This window comes from Colossoma macropomum, unplaced genomic scaffold (assembly GCF_904425465.1).
Source record: "Colossoma macropomum unplaced genomic scaffold, Colossoma_macropomum, whole genome shotgun sequence".
NCBI classification, from domain to species: domain Eukaryota; kingdom Metazoa; phylum Chordata; class Actinopteri; order Characiformes; family Serrasalmidae; genus Colossoma; species Colossoma macropomum.
Window position 1 is genome coordinate 14,978,278 of NW_023494800.1, and position 26,038 is coordinate 15,004,315.

The following is a 26,038-nucleotide window of genomic DNA, read 5'->3' on the forward strand; positions in this document are numbered from 1 at the left end:
TTTCATTTCAAGCAATTTAGATGTTAAACTTAAGTCCATTCCATCTTATATTAATCATTTCCCTCCCTAGCTCTCTTGTTCTTTCACCCGTGCTGCATGGTGATAGTTACAAAGCAAGATGAATGACGGTAGCATGTGAACGACGTGCTATGAAAATGTTGAGAGCAGCGTCTGTGATGGCTTTGGACAGGGTCATAACTCTTCTGTGGATCCCTGTGGTGTTTTTTTTTGGCTCAGTTGTCTGACAAGTGTCATTAGCAGGCAGGTAGTATAGCTAGCTTCCTGGGTCTTGGAACAACTAGCATCTGGCAGGAGCGCCATTTGGCTCGTCGAGGAGCAGTAATGTACATGGGCAGTAGACGTTATCAGACACACAGATTATAAACCAATTTTCACATTGCTAATACATATGTAATCCAGTGGAATAGGTCTAAAATTACAGCAAAAGATGGTGCATTGAGGTTTGCTAATGCCAGGGCCAACGCATGCCACTGTGCCACTCTGAGCAAAGTATAATTTTGCTGCCCCTGCAGATTTGCAATATCACAACCAATAGACAACACAGAACAAACCAATGCCCCATTGGTGACAATAGGCTAAATATATGTATACAAATGCCAGGAGTGGGAAACTGAGGGGAGGAGTCCAGCAGCATTTGGTGATTTCCCTGCTCTAGCACTCTGACTAAACCTGGTAATTAGCTGTTGAATGAGGTGTGTTTGAGTAGGAAAATCACCAAACTGTGCAGGAATTCGGCCCTCAGTTCCCCACCCCTGATGTAAGCAATACATAGTGAGCAGCCTGGTTCCAAATACAGTTCATACTAAAGCATGCTGCATTTACATTAAACCAAAGTGAGGCGATTGTGGGAGCAGCACAAAGCATGTGGAGAGAGCTATAAAAACTTTTTATTTTTGAGAAAAACAAAAACTTTATGCAAATGAGAAGAGCGTTTTGCAGGGCAGCAGCAAATCAGATGGATGAAGTGTGCAATGGTACGCTACACCTTGCATTATGCCCACTTTCAAACTACACACTGAATTGAGTGTTTATGGAAGATAGAGGAGCAGGAGACTTTTAATTAATTCACATTTTAAAACAAGGATATTGGACTTTTTCTCACTTGTCTTTCATCGAAGCACAGTACTAGTCTGGAACTTTGCCTGAACAGCTAGATTTGCATTTTAGCAACAGGCCACAAGGCATCCAACAGTCAACAAGGTAGGATTTTTGCCTCAATGACATTAGCCAAACAAACCCTGTGAAAATTCTCTCACCAATTACCTGAACTGACCCTTCACTATGTTTGAGGGCCAGCCCATACATAACATGATCTCTCAACAGCTCACTGGGGCTACAAGAATGGAAAGGTGGCACCTAAGGCCTACAAATTTAGTCAAAAAATATTAGCTAAGATATGTAAGTGTGATTATGCCATCACAGCCTAGCAAGCTGATTTAACCAAATACCAGATGTGTTACGTTTTTTTTTTCATGAGTTTAATTGGTAATGCAGTGTTTCACACTTTTCCTCTTGTGTCTTCAGCTTAGGATATGTGTAAAAAGTGTCCCTGCCCTCTCCAAACTCATGACATATTATGTATCCAATAGGCCCTTTTCACATTTCCATGTTTTTCCGCTGAAAGTACTCGTTGCAGGGTAATGCACTTCATCTAAAACAACAGCAGTAGCAGCAATGTCCAAGTAGAGCTTGTACAGCTTACCCAAGTGTTCAAGCTCAAAGCAAGATCAACCTTAACTCAGTTTCAGTGGCTCCTCAGCTGACAATTAGCAGAGGAAAAATGGCTTTGTGCAATTAGGAAGGACAAAGGAGGTTGTTATACGGAGGGCAGGTACCTTTGTGTCAGCATTTTACTGCTGCTGACCAACGTTACACTGAGGGTAGTTTGCATTTTATAGTCAGTGCTATTCCCAGCCAATTTCAGTGGAACAGTTTTCATGTTTCCCCTCAAAAACGGTCGGCATTTGACAGAGCAAGTGCTCAGCAGCGAGTAGATATTCGCTCACTGGAGCTGTTGGTTGTAGAAAACATCTACAGTGGCTTTACGGAACATGACAACGTGCCATGTCCCTCTGCCGGTATTTGCATGTTTATCTTTTTGCCAACTACACGTCAGCTGACGTAATTGTACCCTGATAGCTGTAAAGCAATTCTTCCGCAGAGAAATTATATTCTTTATTGAACTTGGACTCATGCATTGTTGTGTGTTTGGTGTCCTCCAACAGTTCTGGACACTCTCTTGAATGTCAATCTTAGAAGGGAAATATAAATTGACACACCTTTCCATGGTGAGCTGAAGTGATGCGAACAACAGTATTTCTGAATTTAATAGTTGTACATAAGGCAATAACAGAATAAGTTTTATCCAATGTTTACATACATCCGTTTATTGTAAAAAGGGCGTGTTCCCTACATGGGAAGCTGCAGCAAAGTGTAAAGTTCTGAGAGCCTGCCTGTGCATACCTAGTTATAGTTATTAAGCTATAAATGGCTGATTTTAGCATTGACTATAGCGAAGGAGGGGCAGCCAGAGCAACGACTGCCCGTTGATGCAATCAGTTCCTCATAGGTGACAGAATAATACGGTGTATTCTGCCTCCCTTGCTCAGGTGCCAATGTAGGCGATGGCCTAGTTTGCCTATATGGACATACTAGTCTGGATAATGCTGGTGCTCGGGCTGGCATGCATTTTGTTGTCTCAGCTCCCCTATTAAGCCCTCGGATCAGCCATTTCTGTCACGTATGTAATTTCCACCATTTCCCTGCAGTCTTCATGCTTCCATGACCTGAGTCCTTGGCGCCCCGTGATTGCCTTGAATCCTACTTATTTTCTGCATGTGTGTGCGTGCGTGTGGTACAGAAAAATGGAGTAGGAGATGTATGTGTTCGTCGAAACATGTCCTCTAGTGTCTACATGTGAATAAGGTAGTGGATGTGTCTGGTAAGTGTGAAAAATTTTTTAACATTCTGTTCCTATTTCAGCCCTTCCTCTGCCTCCTATTCGTCTTTGGATTTCCTTCTCACCCCTTACACACTTAAAGCACTGCATGTTAAAATTCTCCCTCTCTCTATCTCTAACTCTCTCACTCTCTGACAATCCGTCCTTCACGTTTTTCCCTCTCCACTTTTTGTGTTTGAGGGTCGATCTTGCCTCAGTAATTGCCTCCATTCAATAGCTTCTTTTATACCAGAAATGACTGGGAAATTATTGCAGGGCTCGGAGGAGGGAAAGATCATGGCAGTGATGCTAGCAAGAGGATATGATTCACTCATCAGGGCCAGTGTTAGGAGAGAAAGAGAGGAGGGTGGAGATCACACTACAGCTGAGGACATTTCACTCCCGGCTCGCACCATGCCAAAACTATGACTGCGGAGCGTGACTTTAGCACTTAAAGCCAGAGCTGTTATGATTACTCAATTAAAAATGAATGTGTGATAAATTGGCCATGATTAGTTAGCAGTTTGCATGATCATAATGCATATTTTAAATTCTTCTGCTGGCCTCTGTTACAGCGAGAAGCAGAACCTGATGGATGTACTAATTCATATGCATTTTTACAACATACAGTATCAGTACCAGCAACTCAGAGACCTCTCTTCATTGATTTAATTTCCAGTCAAAATGGCCATTAAGTACATGTTATCCATTTTTAGGCATCAGGAAAAAAGCCAAAAACTTATATTTAATATTAAATTACACAGATTTCTCAACACACACACACACACACACACACACACACGTCTTCTAAGCCGCTTATCCTTCTGGGTCGTGGGGGGAGCTGGAGCCCATCCCAGCAGTCACTGGGTGGAAGGCAGGATACACCCTAGATTCTTCAACAACTAAATATAATACCATTTTGTTTAGTATTTAGTGTTTCTGAACTTTGCCTTTGTTAAAGCTTCTATTCTTTTCAGGAGACTTGCTTTCATATCTCTAGTTTAGTCTTAGAAGTTGGTTCATTTTCTGCTTCTCACAATGCAAGTAATCCCAAACACATTCAATGATGTTGAGGTCTTGACTCTGGGATGGTCAGTACATAGTACTAAGAACACCAGTAATGGCTTTTTGGCAGCTGCACATTCTTTCAGAACCAATAGCATTGAGTTGTCTTCTTGGACTGGAAAGATGGACAGGAACACCTGTGATTTCAGATTTGCATCAAGAGTGGAGCTGTTTTTCCTCTTATCTCTCAAAGATGAAAGCTTTACGTTCTCATCTGATGGTAACAGTGTTGGTGGTCTAACAGGACTTGCACAGTTAAAAGTAGTCCAATTTGTTACATATTTTTAAAGAAAGTTTTTTCACTTATTTTCTTTTGTCTTTCATCTTGTAGATTATTTTACATCTAATATCTCCTGATAAACGAATAACTTGTACTTAAAGACCATTCTCATAGGAAATCAGATAAACTTTTATACAGTACTGCTGTAGTTTTTATAAGTCTTTAAAGGCTTCCTAGTTTATCTTTTTGGAATCTATGCATGGTGTATTATGTATTATGTATTAAAACACATTTTTATGTGGCCTTTTTTATAACTCTGATTTCTCAGTTGATTGTCTAAATAATCAGTAGATTACTCAATTGCTAATATTGCCCTGCTTAACTCATTCATGTATGTGCTAAACCCTTGCATGAAGCTGTAATTGTATGTATTACCTTACACAGGCCGTGAATTGCAGTTCACAGTATAGCATACGCTGTATCGTGTTCATGCCATTGCAACACGTGTATCCTGAGGTGTTGCCAGCAGGGTCAAAGCCTCATTCTGAATCTACCAGTGGAAATGGAAACTGGTCTGAAATATGATTGCATGCTGTTGAATCAGGTAATGGGAGCGCTTGTTTGGGTTCAATCTGCCAGTAAAATTAGAGATCAGTAATGTGGAGGGTGATTGCGAATGGCTTTGGCCTCATGCGTGGAGAAATTGATTTGCAGGTATTAAATCTTAATCAGGCCAGTAGAGAGCAAGCCATGAATAAATAAAGCACTGGAGGCTTACTGGGGGCTGCAGGCAGTGACCTTTTCATTTATCTACACTGTTTCAAGGTCCTCCCTTGTCCCCCTCGCTCTGTCTCTCCCTCCCTCTACTCTATCCTTATTCACCCTTTTCTACTCTCAGTGGGCCAGTTTTCTGGACACAGACTATACTGAGCCTTTGACTAAAAATAAGCCTTTTCAGTGGGAGATGTCCGCTGAATGTGTGCTTTAGTCCAGTTATGTGCTTTTGTCCCAGGTCTGTATTGAGACTACCCAGCAATGAACAGTATGAAGGGCCTATAATCACTCTTAGCAGCTCTATAAGCAGTTTCAGCAGTTGTTTAAGTAGAAACGTTTTGAAGACCATGATGCTCTTAAAGAGCCCATATCCTACATTTTTCTTACCTTTAACTGTTCCTCAAGGTCCACTTGTGATGCTCGTAACAATCATGATTCGTTTCATATAACCATTTTTCAACCTCTCTTTATGCCTTAGAATAAGACTGATAGTGCATTTAAGATTGATATATGTAAATGACTTCTGTTGTCATTGGCTGCCCTCTATTGTGCCTCATTCAAAAAGCAGTCCAGACTGAAACCCTTATAACTTCAGTTTGAATCGGTGGAGCTAAACTGCTATAGGCTGAATAGGAGGATAAATGCAAATGCATTGTTTTTTGTGACCACAAATACAGTGAAGTCAAAACAGGCTTAAACCTTTAGCAGTGTTTACATATTAGATTTTCTTTTATTATCGTTGCATATTTACCTACAAAAGATTTGATCTCCTTTGTATACAGTTAATGTTTTGTTGCATCTGCTGTAGCATTTGTGAAACTTTTTTTCCTGACCTAATACTTAATGAGCATGTTTTTTTTCATTATTGCATGCAAAATCATATAAATGAAGTAGGTAGCATCCCCCAAGTAGCTTGCTTAGGGTCCCCAAATGTTCTGTATACAGTTCAAACTTTAAAATATAATCTATTCTCTCTCTTTCTCTCTCTCGCTCAAAAAAGGAGCACACAAACCGACTGATGTGTCTGTTTGATGTCTAATGACTGCACTGAGCGCATTCTGCAGGGACAAGAGCATAAAGTACTGACTGCACTGACAAATGCCGAGCGCTTCACTGTCAATAGCACACTTATCGCGCTCCACTAATGACCCTGCCTTGATAAAGAGCTGCTTTGAGACATGCACTGGTGACAGGTGTGTGTATGTGTTTCTGTGTGTGTGAAACAATCGGCCTCTCATCATTGTGCTGTGATCAGAAAGGCTGTTTTACAAGCAATGACATGGAAGAGACCAGGGAGAATGCCTGTTTGTCCATGGCTCATATGTCCTCATGAATGATCCTGTATGCCAGGCGGCAAAGCAGCGGAGCGGCGCGGCTTTGAGTCATTGGTGTCGTGTCCGCTCAATTGAAGCTTTTATTAAATTGACTTTGTCTTATAGAGTCAAATCGATTAGCTGCGCTTGCTGCGATCCCAGACGAATCTGTCCCTCAGACGTCACTATGGCAGACTGTGTGTCTGCATGCAGGTTAGTGCTTAGCAGAAAGACAGCGCTCGCTCAGATCCAGCGTCAGTGGCACCCGGCACACTCGGGCATTTAGTCTGAGATTTCATAAAACTGCAGTGTTACAAAAGCCTCTCTTCATGTCAGTGTTGTTGTGCTCTGGAGATGTAGCAGGGTGACGGCTTTGCTCTTTCACAGCCACTGTGTCTGAACACTGCTATTCCAGTCTGGACTTGCATAGATGGTGCTCTCCGTTAGAGAACTGCATGAAATCCATGAAAAGAAATGCTTAATCTCACATCACCCCTCTTTCTCAGTCGTGAAATGATTTGCATAATCAGTGTAAGGTGTCAATTTAAGCGCCGCTCGCATTTCTCACACCACCTCCATGGAGACACTCGTCAATGACGTCCCCTTCTGCCCACCATGACTGCCAATCTGTCTCCGTGGCGCCCACTCAAAGAAGTGTCCTCTTCCGGAGAGAGGTCCCTGGGCTAGCCGCACGGCCAAAATTGAATCACAATATATTTTCCATAGCACTTCATATAAATAATTATCAATAAGTGTTATATGCATGTCCTATTGCTTTATTTTAAGTCTGAATGCCATTTTGAATGCTTCACAAAATAAAAGGTGCTTGCTTTGCAGTACATCTGACTTAAGAGAGTTAAACCCATTCCACACTGCAGAGGATGCATGGCCATTTTTTAAGTAATCTCCTACAGATGTCTAAAGTGGTGTCATCATTTTATAGTTAACAACATGCTCATATAAGCTCATATAAGTGCCCATTTAATGCCTCTTTTACTTGCTAGACAGGGAGAGAGTTTGGAAGTCCAGCCATTCATTCGTAACAGGATAAGCTAGAATGACAGTAGTTAATTTGCTGTTAATTTTCACGGTTTAAATTATGGAAACCAACTTCAGCCTCGTAGTAAATGGTAGCTTCCCCTGCTACCATTTACATGTTTGTGTTCTGACAAACCAAACTACTCCCTGAGGACTCGCAGTTCGCCCTGTAAGTGATTTGTCAGAATGAGCTGTAACAGCGTAACAGCGTTACATACATTAGCTAACTAACTACGTCCAACTGGTTAATTAGCTTAAAATAATCATTTTGTAAACATACTTTCCACATGAAAAAATGCCATTTGCACATTCTCGAAACCTATTCACACAGATTCGAGTGGACTAGCACATTAAAATGTTCAACTGGTTAAATGATGCTACAGCCTGAAGAGCTGTAATGTTAATCTACATACATATTTTATCATTGTTTATGTATTATTATTATTATTATTATTTTAACATTTAATATTTTATATTTACTTTTTATTCATTACTATAGATAAAAAATAAAGGCAGGCTTAAACAAAGCACCACTCATGGTGGTAATTCAGCTCTATGTGAACAGTACCCCAGTTTGTCAGAACATTGCTAAACATTTAATTGCTACAGCTCCTAACATTAACAGTCCACAGTTAAGGCGATTAACCAATTATTAGCCAAGTGATTCTCGTGAAAAATTGACTATCAAAATACTTGTTTTTTGCTGCCTTAAATAGAAGTGCAGTATTCACCCAATATCATTTCAGTTTGTGGAAGTGTAAGCTTGCTTGTAGCATAGATGAAGCAATATTTATATTTCAGCTGCTTAGCAACTTTGTAAAGTAGAGGATTTAGTGACATTAAGGGTAAAAATGCACACAGGACAAAATGATTTGGAAAATTTTTGTTGACCACTGGACACAATATCAGTGATTTTCAAAAGCAACATTTTTTTCCTATCATAGAAAAACCAGAGAAAGACAAAGAAAGACACAGAGTTCCATATATGGGTAAACCACCAACTACAAAATGACGTACAACTTCAGACGTCTATTGTTCTAAGACTTTTCCTCAAAGTTGCAGCCTTTTTACCTACCATAATTAAAACCCTGAACATAACTAGATAGCCAACTACAGCCACACTAGTATATGCTGTTTCTAGGGAATGGTTAGACTTCTTCTTTCTGAAATCATAAAATCATTTTATCACAAATATAGCCTCATCAATATGAAAAAAATCAATAATTATTGTTATTGTTTTATTACCCAGGCCTATTCTCATATCCCTGCCTCAAGTTCTCACCCAGAGCCGCAGGCGAGGTTCTAACGGTGGAGCAGAGTTCGTGATCTCTGGCTGCCTGATGATCACTCCTGCTGGAAGGCATGTTTTAACAGCCTGCGCTGTTCCATGAGGCGGAACACGTCTTAAGCTGGGGGAAGTCTCCCTGCCACAGGGTTGCCGTTCAGTATTCTCGGGATGGCTTTTTGCCATCACCGCCTCGTCGCTCTGGTGGTCCACTACATGCTTCATGCTCAGTCGCTGTGCCCATACTAGGGTGATAAGCCTTGGCCTCATTATACTTGATTATGGATCTGTCCAAAGCTATTAATCTCTGCTTTACATGCTGCGCTAACTGATGCTTCCCCTCTTTGCCTTTCCCTCCTGCTTCTCTCTTTACTTCTCTTCCCTTTACTTCCTTGTTCTCCTCGCTCTACACCTTCTCTCTGTCACACACGCTTTCTCCAACCTTCTTCACCACTCTTCCTCCTCGTCCTTCCTCGTTTCCTCCTCTGCTTCCTCCCCCCCCTCTGTGGTGTAGGTCACTGTCTGGCCGCATCGTGGGAGGTGTGTGGTGGTTCTTCACCCTCATCATCATCTCCTCCTACACGGCCAACCTGGCGGCCTTCCTCACTGTGGAGAGGATGGTGTCGCCCATTGAGAGTGCTGAAGACCTGGCCAAGCAAACAGAAATAGCATACGGCACTCTAGACTCAGGCTCCACCAAAGAGTTCTTCAGGGTGAGTAGGCCGAGCAGACGGGGGGAGAATAACTAATTACGCTGCCATGATTTCCATCTTAAATTAAGTCACTTGAAAGAAATGCTTGAGTAAATTACACGGCCACAGAATTTATCTGTAGGATTTATTTCTGACCATCTACACCACTGTTCAAATGTTTGGAATCACTGTTTAACGTAAAACCAGTTTTTAACAGCATTTTTGCAACACTAACAGCATCATATCATTCAAATACCAAATCTAAATTAATCTTTAAAAATGCAGAGAAAATTACCAAGTCAGAATTGTTCACAGCTGTAGTGATAGGAACCAGAAATCTGAAGACTTTCATTCCTCTTAAACCTTCCTTACAGAAAGTTATTATGTGAAATGGCTATGAATATACTGATTTCTGATTCCTGAGACATTGTTTTATGTTAGCTTTGAAATAAAACTTTGTGCCTAAAACATATTTTTTTCTTTTCATTCATGGCGGAGAGGTACATGCAAGGCAAAATAGTCCTTAAAGAAAACTTACTTCTTTAGATTTACCACTATTTCACCCTTATTAACATCACATATAAAACTCATAAGACATATGCTGGCTGGCTGGCTGTTTTAAGTAGTAAATAAAATGTCTATGTTTGCGTTGTAGACATCACAACCCCAGTCCCTTTTACCACAATTGTAATGAAAAAATCTGAGTTGATAAATTTCTCAGACCACTCTGAATGACTTTTATTAATACAAATTATTAATTTGTATTAATAAAAGTAATGATTTTAATTATAAATTATTAATTATTAACAAATTATTAACAAACTTTTGAACTTGTAAAATTTGATTGTATTCACTGTGTTATGGTATTGACACAGCCTAACATAAACTTCAACCCCTGTATTTGTCCACTTGAATGCCTTTCTCTCCCCCTCTGCCACCTCCCAGAGGTCAAAGATCGCTGTATATGAGAAAATGTGGGGCTACATGAAGTCGGCCGAGCCCACGGTGTTCACTAAGACCACAGCAGAGGGTGTGGCTCGGGTGAGGAAATCGAAAGGGAAGTACGCCTTCCTGCTGGAGTCCACCATGAACGAGTACACGGAGCAGCGCAAGCCCTGCGACACCATGAAGGTCGGAGGCAACCTGGACTCCAAAGGCTACGGAGTGGCCACGCCCAAGGGCTCACCGTTAAGGTGGGTGGAGTAGTATAACAATATGTCACGTGTTGTTATGGTATTCCACCTTCCCTGGCGTGCCTATCTCTACTTTTATACTTTCTTTCTCTTATTTTTGTTTTGCTCTTTGGTTGGCTTTTCTTGCTTACATAAGCATTGTTATGTGGGGTGGAGTTACGGCTGCAGTAGTGTTTTTTTCTGATTTTGCTTTGTAGAGCATATATTTATGAGAAGCTTCATTCAGGTAACTGAGTTGCATGTGGATGTCACTGACATTGAAATGAAATGTTGAGATGTTTCGCATATGATGCATATATTTGAATGGAGTCCAGTGAATGCCCAGCCTGTTCTGACACTGCCCTGCTCTCGCACTAACTGTAGAATTTACAGACTGGAAGAAGGGCCTGAAAAAATTAAGAGAGACTTCAGTGCAGACAAAAAAAACAATATAACATCAAAAAATGTCCCGTATGTATGTAGATGTGTGGGAAGGCACCTATTATTACACCTCCGCTTAGATTTGCACCCAGTCTAACCAATTTATACCGTTCAGTCTGTAAACTCCACCACGTTCGGTCTGTTAAGGAAGTCCAGCATTGCCCAGGCTTTTCTCGCTGACCTTGGTGAGAAAAGTAACTTACAGATGAGAGTAGCTCCCTGGGTCAGCCATTTCGCTGGAGTTACCATCGTCTGTCTGTCACTTCTCCTGCATGTGAGGAAAAGGGCCTCCACCAGCGTGGCAGAGAGATGTGTGCGTAGTGTCAGAGCATAGCTGAGGCTTTCCCTCGGCTCCACGTCTCCAGCACACTTTAACACTCTTCTGTCTCTACCCCTCCTCAGCTCAGACAGGCCTCTCTGCATTCATTTCTTTTTCCACTGCAGTCTTTTCCCTCTTTGTTCCTGTGGGCTGTGTCTTTATCAGTGTTGCATTTAGGATAAACTGCATTCAGGATAAACCTCTCTTGAAACCACTGAAAGTGCTGATTCTTTTTCCAAATTCTACATTTTTCAATTTTTTTCCGAAGGTTCTTCCAAATTTCTACAGAATTTTTCTAGATTGTTGACGGTAAACCGTGTAGTCATCTTTTTTATATTAAAAAAAAAGAAAACATATTTTTATATATTTTCAGTGATGCATGTGTACTGTGACATACAGTGGAGTCCAAAAGTCTAAGATCACATTGAAAATGTGGGATTTTGTTTCATTTAAACTTAAACAGCGGAAAGTGTGAGAATTTTAAAAGCAAAATGAAGAAGAAATATTCAGGATTATGCACTATTTCTGGGTTACTATTCAAATTTAAGCAAATTTGTGACCCTGTTAATGCCTTTGTACAAAAAGATATCTTTTCCACTCACGTTCAGATGAATCTCAGGTGGATTTGATCTACTTATCAGAGGCTTTTGCACTAACTTGTGGATTCCAGCTTGAGTGCACACTGTCATTAAAGCAAAATGGGAGACACACGGAATACTAAGAATTTCTGAAATTCATGTAATTATTTCAAAGATAGGAAGGCACGGTGGCGCAGTGGGTAGCCCTGCCGCCTCACACAGCTGAGCCACCAGAGTTCTTTCTGTGTGGAGTTTGCATGTTCTCCCCATGTCTTCATGGGTTTCCTCCCACAGTCCAAAGACATGCAGTCAGATGCTAAATTGGGTGTAAATGTGTGTGTCTGCGTGTCAACCCTGTGATGGACTGGTGACCTATCCAGGGTGTTTCCTGCCTTCTGCAAAATGAGTGCTGGGATAGGCTCCAGCACCCCCTGCAACCCAGGAGGATAAGCCATTTACAATGTGTGTGTGTGTGTGTGTGTGTGTGTGTGTGTGTGTGTATGTTTCAAAGATTCTACTTTTCACTCAAATTATTATGCTAATAATGTAATTTGTAATAAAAAATCATACTAAATCAGAAAATAATGCAAAATAGAAGCATTTTTACTAGTGGTCTCAGGCTTTTGGACCCCACTGTATTTTACCTCATTATTCACATTAGGTATAATATATAGTCTTGGTCATAACAATATCTTTATCTCTGATATAGTAACTTTAAAGGAGAAGTAAAACATTCTTAACTTTAATGTTAGTTAATGCAATTTTAATTTTATTCCTGGTAGTTTTAAATTATTCTTGTTCATCCATTCTTTATGAACTGTTCATGTAGAGTAAAAGGGCAGTTGCTGTTTTCAAAAGGAATAAGAAAATAAAAATAAGGTTTTTATATGACAGCGATAAAATAACGGTGGGTTCTTTCTTCAATGCCATAGAATCTTTTTTTGTTTACCTTAAAAACTTTGTAAGGATGGTTCTTTAGAGAGCCATTTTTGTAAATGAGATGTGTGAGTGTGAAGAATCTTTTTAAAGTTTAAAGAACCTCCACATGATGTAAAGGTTCCAAGAAGAAACATGGGTTCTTTAAGCCTTCACCCTCACAGATCTCTTTTTAAACATTCTTCTTTAAGGAACCAAAAGGGGCTCTTCTTTGACGTTGCTCAAAGAATCTTTATGGCACTGTTTTTTATAGAGTGCACATGGAAAGGAGCACCCTGGTTTTAAGGGCGTTAATGTATTGCTAGCAAGTTCATGTTGAGCTCTATAGGCCCTAGTTATTGGCAAGTGAGACTGTGGCTTGAGGATAAAGGTATTTTGAGGCAGGGATCTTCCTTATTCAGCACTTTTCCAGATGCTCAGAGCTCATTTAGACTATTTGAAAGTAGCCCCGGGATAGAAGCAGGTATTCAGGTATTCAATACTGTGAAGGTCCTCTGCATCTCTCAAAGCAATATTGACTGTAGAGTAATGAGGAAGCATGAGGGAGAACAAAAGATGGGGGGGAAGAGAGAGAGAAAAAAGAGAGTATGTGCAGAGGAGGTATAGATTTTTCACTTCTTTCATATTAGGGGTCCTGTGTTGTTCTTGTTCGAAACAAATGATGCGCGTGTACGTTTTACATCGGAAACATGAGAAAAGAGAGGTTTGTCCAGTGTGTTTATGTGTTATGTGTGGGAAGGGTGGGGGGAGGGGACAAAAGCTCTAGAATTTTCCACCCCTATATATATATTTTTCTGTAATTTTCTGATTGGGAACTGCTCACTCTGACAAACTATGTTTTATCGTTTCAAGAAGTGCAGTTAACCTGGCAGTTTTAAAACTGAATGAACAAGGCCTGTTGGACAAATTGAAAAACAAGTGGTGGTACGACAAAGGAGAGTGTGGCAGCGGAGGAGGTGGTGAGAAGGTTAGCCACTATGTCAACAAATGCGGGTAAACAGATTCCTCTGTAACGGGCGCATCTGCCGGGGCCGCACCACACACACATACCTGACCATGGCTACTAACTCATTTAGCCTGTGACGAGAGCCGGAAGAAAGCAGTTACTGTCAGAGCACAAACATTCGCCTTCATTCAGGCCCTGATTCTTCCTTTGATGTGCCGCATCAACATTCATGCGCCATATTTAGAGTGGAGATACTGAGGCAAGTGTGCACTCCTTTCTTTCCTCCAAGATTTAGCACATAAAAAACTTAATCTGCATCCTTTTGTCATTCCTATTCTCTCCTGGAAGAGAAGCCAGCACCTGCATCTTTAAGGATGAATAATGCAGGACGTATTCAGTGGGTTTGGAAAGGAGCTTCAGCAGACGCATTGTGATGGTGCATTTGAGACTGGCACAGAAAACTACTCAAAGCAGTGCCATTATAAAGAGCTTACATATAACTCCATCGCCACTATTGATACCGCTGCAATATTTAGCAATTGCCAAGGACAGTTTTGTGGATATTTCCTCAAAACGTTTCGGTATCAGTTTGAAAGTAATTGTTTTTCATTGTAGGAAGGACATACACTCTTAAAAATAAAGGGGTTCTTTAGAGCAATTCCACAGAAGAACCAGTTTTGGTTCCCCAAAGAACATTTCAGTGGATGGTTCTTTAATGAGCAATTTTTGCAAATGAGACCTTTTTTTGTAAAGTTTAGGAGCCCTTATCATCAAAAACAGTTTTCCTTACTTTTTAAAAATAAAAGAGTTTGATGTAGCATGTAAACATTGTTAAAGTTTCTAAATACACCATTCAATTTCCAGTCCATATGGTTCACATATGGAAATTGACCTCTTTTCTCAGAAGGTCCTTACTGGCCATTCCACTGGCAGAATGGAAATCAACTATTACATTTTTAATTAATATAATCCAAATATTTTACTTGTAACTCTGTTATCAGATTAGTTAGGACACAGTCGGCTCTCTGTGTTGAGCTGCTAGCGAGCAAAGATGGGTGAAAGGGGAGGTGTGAGACCGCCTGCTGTCAAAATAATTCACACCTCTCCTGGATGGCCATGCCAAGATAAAGCAGACACTACAACTTTAGCTTTCTTGATATAAAAAAAATCCACGATAACTCTGCAACAAACAAAATAGCATTCAAAAACGAAAAATACAAAGCTCACATATAAAGATGAAAATCCAGTTTGCTTTCGTTTTTGCACATAATGCACATATTCCATTGTTGTTGAAGAATAGAAAATTGCATAGTTCAACTAAGGGACCTCCAAAACAGGCAGAAATTGCATTTCATGCCTACTGTGAAAGAATTAAGCTGCGAAAAAGCGCCAATTTTTAATTTATTAATTGGATTTGTGGTGTCACAAAAGCCAACACATACATCTATCTGTCTAGTCAGCTTACAGTAATTAAGTCCCACCCATTCATGTTGTAGTTATAAAAAGTGTTTAATCCGAAATGATTGACTGATTTATGAATGAGTCAAGATACAGGGCAGCCAATCACAACATAGGTTATTTACATATATTAGTCTTAAAGGAACAGTAGCAAAAACAGTCTGTTTAATACCCAATTGACTGACTGATTAATAAATGAGTCAAAGTTCAAGGCAGCCAATTAAAACATAGGTAATTTACATATATTATGCCTAGTCTTAAAGGAACAGTAACAAAAACAGTCTGTTTAATACTAAGGGATAAGGAGAGGTTGGAAATGGTCATGTAAAAATGAATTGTGACAATTTTTGTTACGTAAAACCACAGAAACATCGTAAGTGGACATAGAAAAATAAAATACAAGAAAAACACAAGGTATGAGCCCTTTAAAGAACTTCCACATGATGTAAAGGTTCTATACCCATTAAACATTTGTCCAACCAAAGAACCATTTAGGACCCTTTATTTTATAAAGGAGTATAAAAGTGTAGAAAAACTGGATGCAGTTATGTATAAAAAATTTCAAGTGCTTGTTGCTACTGATGTGTGCCAGTGTTTGTGGGCTAACAGTAACTGCCTCTGGGGTTTGCTGAGAAACAGGCCGTGGCAGTATGTGCCCGTTGCCCAAAGCGATGGGGCAGGGTCCCATTCATATGTCTGTAGCTCCGCCCCTCCCTAGGCCCTAACGCTTTCAGCTCCAGGAGCATAGAGACATGTACTCCAATGGGACCCTGCCCTCTGTCACTTTGCCAGTGCAACTGCTGTGTCAGCTACTGTAACTGAATAACATAAAATAACATGTCCTATGATGTTATTTATGTTATTTCCCCTACGTGGTTGAAGAACTCCTGTAAACCTTGCCGTTTTGAAACTGAGTGAATCAGGCATCTTAGACAAGCTGAAAAACAAATGGTGGTACGATAAGGGCGAGTGTGGACCCAAGGACTCGGGAAGTAAGGTCAGTCTCCACAAGTCTGGGACCATCACTGTTGTCTAAATGCTCGCACAGACATGGTGACAGCCTGTGTGTCAGTGAGAGAGAGCTAGAGAGCGAGAAAGAGAAAGGGGAAAAAGAAGTCATGCGTTTAGATATGGCAGGGAGGAGGACATGTCAGTTTCACTATACACAAATTATGTAATAAGCAAAAATAACAAGTGTACCACTTGGTGCATGCACCAGGCTTCAAGGAGCGTCGTAGTTTCTCCATGCCCTGCTCAGTTTTTGTCCCCGAGCTTGGAATGTCTTACTATCTTTCAGAACCTGTCACCAAACCTATACTAGGACGTCTAAAGCCGCAGTTACACTAGACATTTGTAGTTTGCGTCTCTTTGCAAAATGGGCGTGACCAAGGCTGAATCAGTGTGGTAATTGTGGTGGTCCCCCCACCAAGTTGGTCCACCTCGCATCATGGATGCTGTCTTAACTTAAATCACCATTGCTTGAACAAATGTCACCAATAAAATGGACTGAAAAACATTTTAATCTACTAAGAGGGTGTTTTTGTTTGCCAAAGTGCTGCTAAAGGCACATACATGAGCATACATACGTCCCTGAAGAAATTGTGGACACTGTCATAGTACCAGAAATGAATCAAAGAATGGTTTTGCGTAAGGAACAGCTCAAATATCAGCCGTTAGCTGGCTAACATTGTTTTATATGAAGATTTTGACAGCACCAGTGCTAAGTCATTTCAAGGGGGAACATCTGAGTAAGGTATAGTTGGGATAAAACATGAGAGATCTTACAGGAGTATGTTAAACAAAAAGCTAAGTAGCTGGCTAGTGTTTACTACTGTCAATATATGAAAAAACTTTTATATAATTAAAATGAATAATAAGCTGGTCTTATACTGATAGGCTGTAGTTACAGTCACTAAGCAGCACTTAAAGACATAAACTAGATCAAATGACGCCAAGGTGGACCTGCTTGGCTGGTGAGACCGCTATGGTCACTGCACTGGAAAACTGGCAATGAAAAAATCTTCCATTTTGGTGCAATTAGCAAGCTAGCTCACTCACTAACCATAAAGAGTAAAACACAAACATAACATTATTATACCAGATAATAATGTTACATTTTTGTGCAGTTTATGTACACTAAAAAAGTCTAGATTGCTGGCGTGGTTGGTAGCAGTGGGTGGCTGGCATGTGCAGCTGCATTTACTTAGCAATTAAGAAGCTGAATAACTTGCCTACTATAGCAAGTAAAATCACAAAGTTTAAATATACCATCTAATGCAGTCACCCAGCTGACTGTGTATCATACAGTTACTGGTGTTTATCGCCAGTAGGGAAGAATTTAAATGTGTAAATTGTCATGCTTATGCATTGCTAAAAGTAGCGTTTCCTTTATTTTGGATCTTCAGTGGTGCTATATGAAGTCAAAGTTGAACTTGATGCAAAGTTTTATTTGGGAAATTTATTCGCTCTGGATGACTAGGTCACAAAACTTCTCATCTCCAATAAAATCCTTTGAATTGAATTGAATTTTGCTTGTGACATTTCACTGACAAAAGCTAGTGTGACTGGGCCTTAATACATTATCTGAGAGAAGAAACCATTAATTGACTATTCAGCTAAGTTTGCATCTTAGCAAGCAAATTTTGTTCAGCATACATAGATTTCCTGCATGACAGACCAACCATTATGAGCCTGATTCTTTTGGACCCCTCAGTGGAAGGAAAGCCTCAGACGTGGAGCTAAGCCGTGAGAAACTAAATCCTGTGTCTGATCTCTTTAAGAGAATTCACAGTGTGTAATTACATATGCAGCGATAACGGGGGTTAGTAATCCACTCCCGAGTTCAACAAAAAACCTGTTGCCATTTCTTTACTGAGCACTAATTGTTCCATGTTAAATCGCTCTCAAAAGATTGATGCCTGTTAGTGAAAAGCAGATAAGGTGGCGTAGTCAGTAGCAAAAGGACAGTAAGATGCGAATTATAGATGTTCGAAGGTAGTTTGGAGACAAATGTTGACAGTTGCATTGATTTACATGTGTACATTCTCATGAGTGAGAGAGTGTATGTGTGCATGAGAGAGAATGTAGTTTTGTAATAACAGTTGCTAGTAGAGAGTAGACCTGTGCTTTGTGCGTCTGAATGAGTTCTCATGTATGTGTGTGTATGTCTCAAATGTGTTCTCCATCCTTCTAACTGTCTCTCCCTCCTCCTCCTGCCTCCAGGACAAGAGCTCCCAGGCCCTCAGCCTCAGTAATGTGGCTGGGGTCTTCTACATCCTGGTGGGGGGCCTGGGCCTGGCCATGCTGGTGGCCCTCATCGAGTTCTGCTACAAGTCGCGAAACGAGGCCAAGAGAATGAAGGTGGAAGCGCCTGAACAACTCCGCCCCTCTAACTCACCTGTCCCCGCCCCCCTCCCCAGCCCCGTCCCCAGTCCACCCCACCCCACCCCGGGGCCCAGTCCCACCCACAGCACTCAGAGCTTAGCCACATATAGAGAGGGTTACAACGTCTACGGGACTGATGGCGTAGAGATGTAGGCGCTCAGACGTACGTAGGGTGCCCTGCTGTAGTAAGTGGAGCTCCTCTGTACCGCTGCAGTAGCTTTGCCGTGTTGAGCGTGTGAACCCGTGGTAAAGCTGCTTGTGTTTTGTGACGTCCTCCATCTCGTCTCCTCGCCGTGTGCTCCAAAGTGGAGACTTCTGCATTTTGCACATTTGTCTGTAGCCATAATAGCCATATTTGAATCATATTAGTGCTAAAGCTGTTGTTGGTCCAAAAAATCATAACTGATCCTGCCATGCTCTGCCCATAATGCATTCTTTTATAGCTACTGTTGTGAAGTTGAGCAAGTTTTACAGAACACTAGCAAAAATCCAATTTGCCATAATGAGAAACTGCAGAGCATAACAAAGCTTTTAGGCGTACATTATAAAGTATAAATACATTTAGAGTGCATTATTAATTTTAAATGATATTTCTTTTTATGCATGTGAAAGGTCAGATTGTGAGTATTTTTTGCCATGAAATCAAGCATTTATGGGATAAACATTTGATTGATAGGCTGCAGAAGTCTCTGCTGTTTTAACATTAGCTTGCTAAACTCTTGTCTCTGTCCTTCACTGAGTAGCTTGAGCAGTTTTCATTGATGTAGCTTATGGAAACAAACTATCACTTTCTGTTTTTGCCATAATGTTTGAATATATGTATGGCAAATATGACGGGGAAAACGTGGGCAAATATGAGTAATTTCAGCCATTCTACAACAGCTAGTGGTGTAGGCTACAATGTTAATTTAGCTTGCTAACAACACTAAAGTAGCTAAAGCTGGTTAACTCTCTGCTTAGTTTATCAATCAGATTTTCACATGCATACAAAATTAATGTCATATGAAATGAATGCAGACTAGGTGTTCTGATAAAACTGAATTGTGTGCTGTAGTTCCTCACTCGGTTATGATTTTTGCTAATTAATACTTTTGTCAACGCTCTGTAAAGCTTGTTTAACTATGCACCGGTAGCTACGAAAGAATGCATTTGTTGGCAGAGAATTGATAGGCCCTGCTCTCTGGGTGGGAAGGATGGCCTTGTTTCCCTCTCGTTCTATCATTTAATGTGACAATAGCCAGTATGTTGAGTCCAGGTCACACTGACCCAACATCCCCCAACAAATCCAAACCCTGGCTTAGTGCTCCAGAACTGTGTGACTGTTGGGAGATTCTAGAATGTTCTCCCTACAATTCAAACTGGTTAATTTCTGGTTCAGTTTTTCTGCTGCATTCAAGATCACATCAGAACTGGGAAGTCTGAGACTTCCAAAGGGGAAAAATTCATTTGAATGGCTCTCCAACTCATATTTTCCACTTGGAAAGTCTGTGTTTTTCAAGAGCTTCTTTGAACTTCTCTGAGTTGGTATTCCTGCAGTACATGGCAGTGCTCAACCACTAAAAGGACCATATTAAAAAATCTCAACCAATCTGTGGGTTTTTATTTTGTTTTTACTTAACATTTTGCCATGACCCCAACTGGCCATTCTTTATTCAAAATATGCCAAAACTACAATGTCAAAAAATAGGCACTGGATACTTAAATGATTCAAAAATAATTTCAAATAAAACAATTTTTTTTAATATAAAACAATAGACTACATTAGCTGCAGTTAATGGGAGTGGGAGCACGTTGCAGGGCATGCTGGGAACTGTAGTGCAGCTCATGGTGAAAAGAGCTAGTAATAATAGAAAATTAAGTCAATTTTTGCAGACCGAATAGGGTTGTGCCACGGGCCCAACTTGGCCCATGGGCCTTGTGTTTTACACATGGGCCATAGAATAAGAAGTATTAACATGTTTTAAGCAGCCTTTCAAGTTTCTGGGTTTCAAGTTTGTGTATGATATTTCATTTGTGCATGATATCTCTAAACACGTGGATGCTTGAATAACAAAAAGTTTGAGTGAGGGTGTCGAAGACTTTTTAGCTGCGTGCTGTTGTAATTTTTGTCCCTATATTAATGGTGAATTGCCATAGGTTACATTCATTTGTAAAATAAAATAAGCATAATTTAAGCCAATAAAATTCTAGTTTTAATTCCAGTGAAAAAGTATTGAAAAAGTCTTTTAAATGCATTCAGCAGCTAAATACTGTGAGCATCCTTTTTTTTTTTGTTTTATTGAGAATGACCAACAGTTGAGGTTGTTTACGTGATTGGTTGCTTTTGTTTAGAACTACTTTAGAACGTCTGTGAAAGTAGTGAGAAGTAGGAAGCACTGTGTTTAAAAATCCTCAGTTCCCATAGGTCATGAATGCAGCACTATTACAGAACAGTTTAAAGCCAACTGTCATCAAAAAACTAGTGTTTGTTGGGGAATGTAAGGTCAGTTTGCAGTGGGCTTTAGCTCACATAACAGAAGTTAGCATTCTCTTTAAAACACATTCAGTTGTCCAATGACATTGCATGAGCAACAGCTTGATAAGATATGCTGGTTGGCCTCACGTGCCTCGGAAGAAGCACGTTAACCCTCTCCTCCCAGCTTGGTGGCATTTTGTGATAGGTTGAGACCCAGCTAGTGGGTGGGAATTGGCAACAACTGAATTGGGAGAAAAACGGTAAAAAGAAGACTTTCTTTAGGAAATTCATTAACCACATTGCAGAATAATATAGAGCAGCAGCAGATAAAGAAAGAAGCCTCACGCACGACAAGACATCAAACACGACTTGTAAGATTCCATAATGTGCACAAGTACATCTGTGAGCCATAATCTTTTTCACTACAACTCAAAAGTCTTCATTAGAAGTGCTCATTATTAAACAGTAATCTGTAGCTCTGTAGAAATGCAGGACTTTGCCAGATGCATTTGAGATGCTTCATCGCTGAAGTGTGTTTTAATCTGTTGTTTTGTCTGTGCTTGCTGATAATGTGTGTTCACTCAAATAATGATGATCTTGTGATGCTGCTCTCTCTCTCTCTTTAAACCTGCGAGGCCTGACTTGTTTCTTCTCTCTCTCTCTCTCTCTCCCCCTCTGTGTCTCTCGCCTTGCCTTTTTCTCTTGTTTACATCCACTGCAGCTGACCTTCACTGAAGCCATGCGGAACAAGGCTCGACTGTCAATCACGGGGAGTGTTGGCGAGAATGGGCGTGTCCTGACCCCTGACTGCCCTAAAGCTGTCCACTCTGGCCCCTCCCTGCGACAGAGCTCCGGACTGGCTCTGGTTTCATCCGACTTGCCGTGAAAACCAAAAACGATCAAGTGCCTTAAAAATTTCCACAGAACCACGAATAGCAGAACAACCAACCCAAACAGCAACAACAGTATCGAGGTGAGCAATCACCGTGACCAATTTTTAGAAGGATGATCAGGGGGCCCTTCGGCTGCTTCATACACTGAAAAACACTGGGGGAAAGGATACAGATTCACTGTGGGGTCGCAATGAGATATGCGAGAGATATTTTCAGCACAGACAGCAACACGTCTGCAACCACCGCTTGCAGCCTCTGTAAAGAACTTGTGCTCAGGGATGCACAAGCAGGAGCTAAAGAAGAGGACAAAGAGGGTAAGAGGACCACTAAACTGTAATTCTGAAACACGACTTGACTTGAATCGTTTGGCAAAACGCTTGTTCTAATACCTGGCCAAACTAAAGCATTGAGACATAAATCTCAATATGGATAGCTAATATGGGCATTCGAATGTCCAAGAGGGTTTCTATTGTAACATGAATAATAATAATTCAAACAGTATTAATGATACGTACTAAAAAACTGTGAAGAAAAGTAAATGTATATTCTATAAAATTATAACTGAAAAAAATTATTTACATTGCTCTGTAAATAGAAATGAAGACTGTACAACTCGCTTGCTTTTTAAACAAATGTAAATAGCTGATTCTGTAGTGGACAAAGTATAATTCTCTTTTATAACCATCTTTAGAAAAGAATTCATTGCAATAATGAATAGAAAATTGTGAAGAAACAAAAAAATAAAAATGGTTTATTTATATAGACTTACAGTGTGTGAAAATCTATAAAGTGAAAACAATGGGCATGTTATCAACTGCAGTGAAAAAGTGCTCAGCTGAATCTGGGGGAAGGGCAGTTCTATGATATATCTGAATAAAAGCCCTTCCCCTGCACCATGCCCTGCATACTCACTGTGCAGTTGTAGACCATGGAACTTCTAGACTGTTTTATTTTCCTCAGAAACAGACTTTATTTTTTTTAGTTTACGTGGTTGGTCGAATCACACATGACAGTTGTTCATGTCTGAATTTTTTCAGTAGTTTACTATTTCAGTGTCTGACCGTTTCATTTTAGAGCAGCCATGTGTTCATGAATGAAATAACGAGAATATATATGTGGGTGGTAGGAATTCTTATGTTAAACATGATACAGGAAACAACTTTTCACTGAAGCTACTTTATCAACTAAAAAAACATAAAACGCGACAAAAAAGAGGGACATGTATAGAAAAGAAAACTCTGAAGACACTGTCGAGAGCCATGGTCAGAGCCCAGCTTTGGCCTTTTCTACAAAACACTGTGTAACCTCAACCAGGCCTTTGAGCATGTTCTCCTCCAGAACCTGTAGCAATGGAGCCATCTCCAGCCAGAGGAATGAATCCGTCCGCACAGGACGCTGGACTTTACGAGACATCTGGACATAAAGGACAATGAAAGGACATAAAGGCTTCAGGGCACCACAGTGGGACACTGACCTATCCTCTTCAACCGACTACTGCCCAAACCTCCTTCAGATCCACATTTTACCTTACAAAGTGCAATTTCTGCTCTGTTTTTATGTTCAGATGAAAGGCAACTACACATACACCTCCATAAACACAAAACCTCTCTCTGTATTTCTCACAATCTGCTTTTCTGTCTCTTTGTCAGTCTTTTTTCTGCTTCTTAAATAGAGACATGGAGCCCTCTAAATGAATCTACAATAACACTTCCTATAAATGCTGTGTATGTGATACATTAGAAATTATTAAGTAAGTACTTATTACTAAATACTTAGAGTTAAACACATACCACATTATAAAGCAGGAATATGATGCATTATGAAGACCAATTACATAATAAATATGCTATTAACAGTAAATTACAATAGTATTGGAATCATAAATGTTGCATTGTAACTCATGCTCTGGTTTTCTATGTCTGATTTGGGCGTATGTTATGATGTATTAAAATATATGACTTTGGTTTGTCGTAGGACGTAATAAAGCGTTTTTCTTTAAGATCTAATAATGTAAGATCTGAGAATTTCCCAGTATTAATAATGCACTGGAAACACTGCAGCGTATGTTATCAAACTGTTAATGAACAATATTCTGTAACTTGTTTCAAAGGCTTTATATTCCTGCTTATTAATGTGTCGTGTACATACTCATGTAGCTGTAAGTGCTTTTAATGGCTACGCCATTCATTACAATTCATGCCACATATTATTAAATGTCGTCAAGTTGCTTCTGACTCCCGGAAAAGTGATGTCAGTTTCAAGCATTCTCCACAATATCCTGTCTTCTGTATGGGTTTTTAGGCTTCTCTTTAGGATCTGTTCATCCTAATCTAAGCATGACTGTCCTTTTCAATGAATTGTTGCTTCTCATATGTTCAGACTACAGAGTTTCAGTTTGGTTAAGTGGGATAAGAGTGAGAGGTGAGGTTTGATTTGGTCACAAATCTATTAGTTTGTTTTCCTTGCTGTCCAAGGTACTCTCAAAGTCTTCACCAACACCAAAGTTCAAAGGCATCAGTATTTTACCTGTCCTGCTTTTTATTGTCCAGCTTTCACATCCATAAAGAACCACAGAAAAGACCACAGCCTGGACAGTCTTCACCTTTCTTTGTAGATGCACATCAATACATTAGAAGATCTTTTCCAGATCCTTCATCCTTGTCCTGCTGAGTGCCAGTCTGTGTTGTATTTTGACTGATAGATCCTTTGTTATTAATAATTGATCCAAGTAAGCAAAAGCTGTCCACCACTCCTACATCTTCACCATCAATGCATTCATAATGTATTTCGTATACAGTATTCACAGGAAGTGTTGCTTAATTTATTCCCTCACATCAGTTCAAATCTGAAAAGTATCAGTAAGCATGAACATCTTTTATAATTTACCAATCTCATAAACCAACCGCAAAACATTCACAGACAGTCCAAGCACTGCATCTCTGCAAAAGATTATTTACACAGAGCAAATTTATGTTGGACTCTGTGCTTATGAATGAAAGCTTTCCATATATTAGGGTTCTTTTCTGAAATGTAATTTTGTGTATTAGAGAAAATGTGCTGGATCAAGTGCAATTTTTCCTTTCATGTAGTAGGGTAGATGTTGCCAGAAAATGAGTTATCAAGCAAAGTTCAGACCCCTGAAAAAGTTGTTTCAGTACTTCAGTACAGTGAGGAAGTTTGTTATCACCACTTAAAACTCAAATAGGTACAGCGGCCCTGGTACACAGTGAGAATCATTACATGTCGAGGGGCCATGAGCTTTGCTCTGTAGCTCTGTAAAGCTCAAAGGAGCTGAGTGTCCTACATTGGCTAAAATTGTAAATATTTATTTTGATCTTCATTTTTTAGTAAAATATTAATGCCAAATGCTCTGTCTTTGTGTCTTTATTGGGGACCAGTTGCATATGTTTGGCAGGGCAACAGAGTAGCTAAACTTACTGGTTGGGTTGGTGACCTGCCACAAAATGATACTGCATATCACTCTGCATGGTGAGGCTTAAGGTAGCAGGCCTTGATGTGGCTTTTTATGATGTATGTGTACATGGAAACACATCATACACTGAAATAACTTTACTCAAATGTGTGCATTATTTCACATGAATACAATACAATACAAAGCTCCATAGAAAAGCACTGTCAATAGAATGGGACACTCTGGAGCCGCCGCACATGAGCCCAAGGTTGCCGTGCCCAATGCCAAACTTTGGCTAGACAGGTATAAAGCACCCCAGCATTGGGCTTTGGAGCAGTGGAATTGTGAACTTATCATCCAGCGTCAGTACCTGACCTCACTAATGCTCTTGTGGCTGATGGCTATTTCTAGTGTAGAGCCTTACCAGAAGAGTAGAGGCCGTTACTATAAAAAACAGGTGGGGCAAATTCCCTGTTCCTACACATGCAGGGATATGGGAAGTAGTGCTGCAGCACCCCTGATTTCAGGATTGTTGAACTGCTTTGCTAAAATAATAAAAAAAATATATATATAACTTTTTAAACTTTTAATTTGAGTGCTATAAAGACCTGTGTGTGTCTTTATGTATTTATGTTTTATTCCTGTATTATGAAAATCAGCAGAGGCCAAGTAAGCACTGCTTTTTCATTACAGTGACA

At 40.1% G+C, this 26,038-nt stretch overlaps 1 protein-coding gene across 2 annotated transcripts in view; it reads left to right on the forward strand.

The window, feature by feature from the left end:
- gria4b (glutamate receptor, ionotropic, AMPA 4b) overlaps positions 1 to 25,294 on the forward strand; it is a 129,360-nt gene extending 104,066 nt beyond the window's left edge. The window contains exons 12-16 of one of the 2 annotated variants that reach the window (XM_036587785.1): positions 9,169 to 9,367; positions 10,292 to 10,539; positions 13,645 to 13,759; positions 18,419 to 18,556; positions 21,757 to 25,294. In XM_036587785.1, the coding sequence (XP_036443678.1) occupies positions 9,169 to 9,367; positions 10,292 to 10,539; positions 13,645 to 13,759; positions 18,419 to 18,556; positions 21,757 to 21,921 (865 nt within the window). In that variant the 3' untranslated portion in view covers positions 21,922 to 25,294. Of the gene's footprint in view, positions 1 to 9,168; positions 9,368 to 10,291; positions 10,540 to 13,644; positions 13,760 to 16,078; positions 16,194 to 18,418; positions 18,557 to 21,756 lie in introns of both variants that reach the window. The other variant, XM_036587784.1, reaches the window with a different exon arrangement.
- The last annotated feature ends 744 nt before the right edge of the window (positions 25,295 to 26,038 follow it).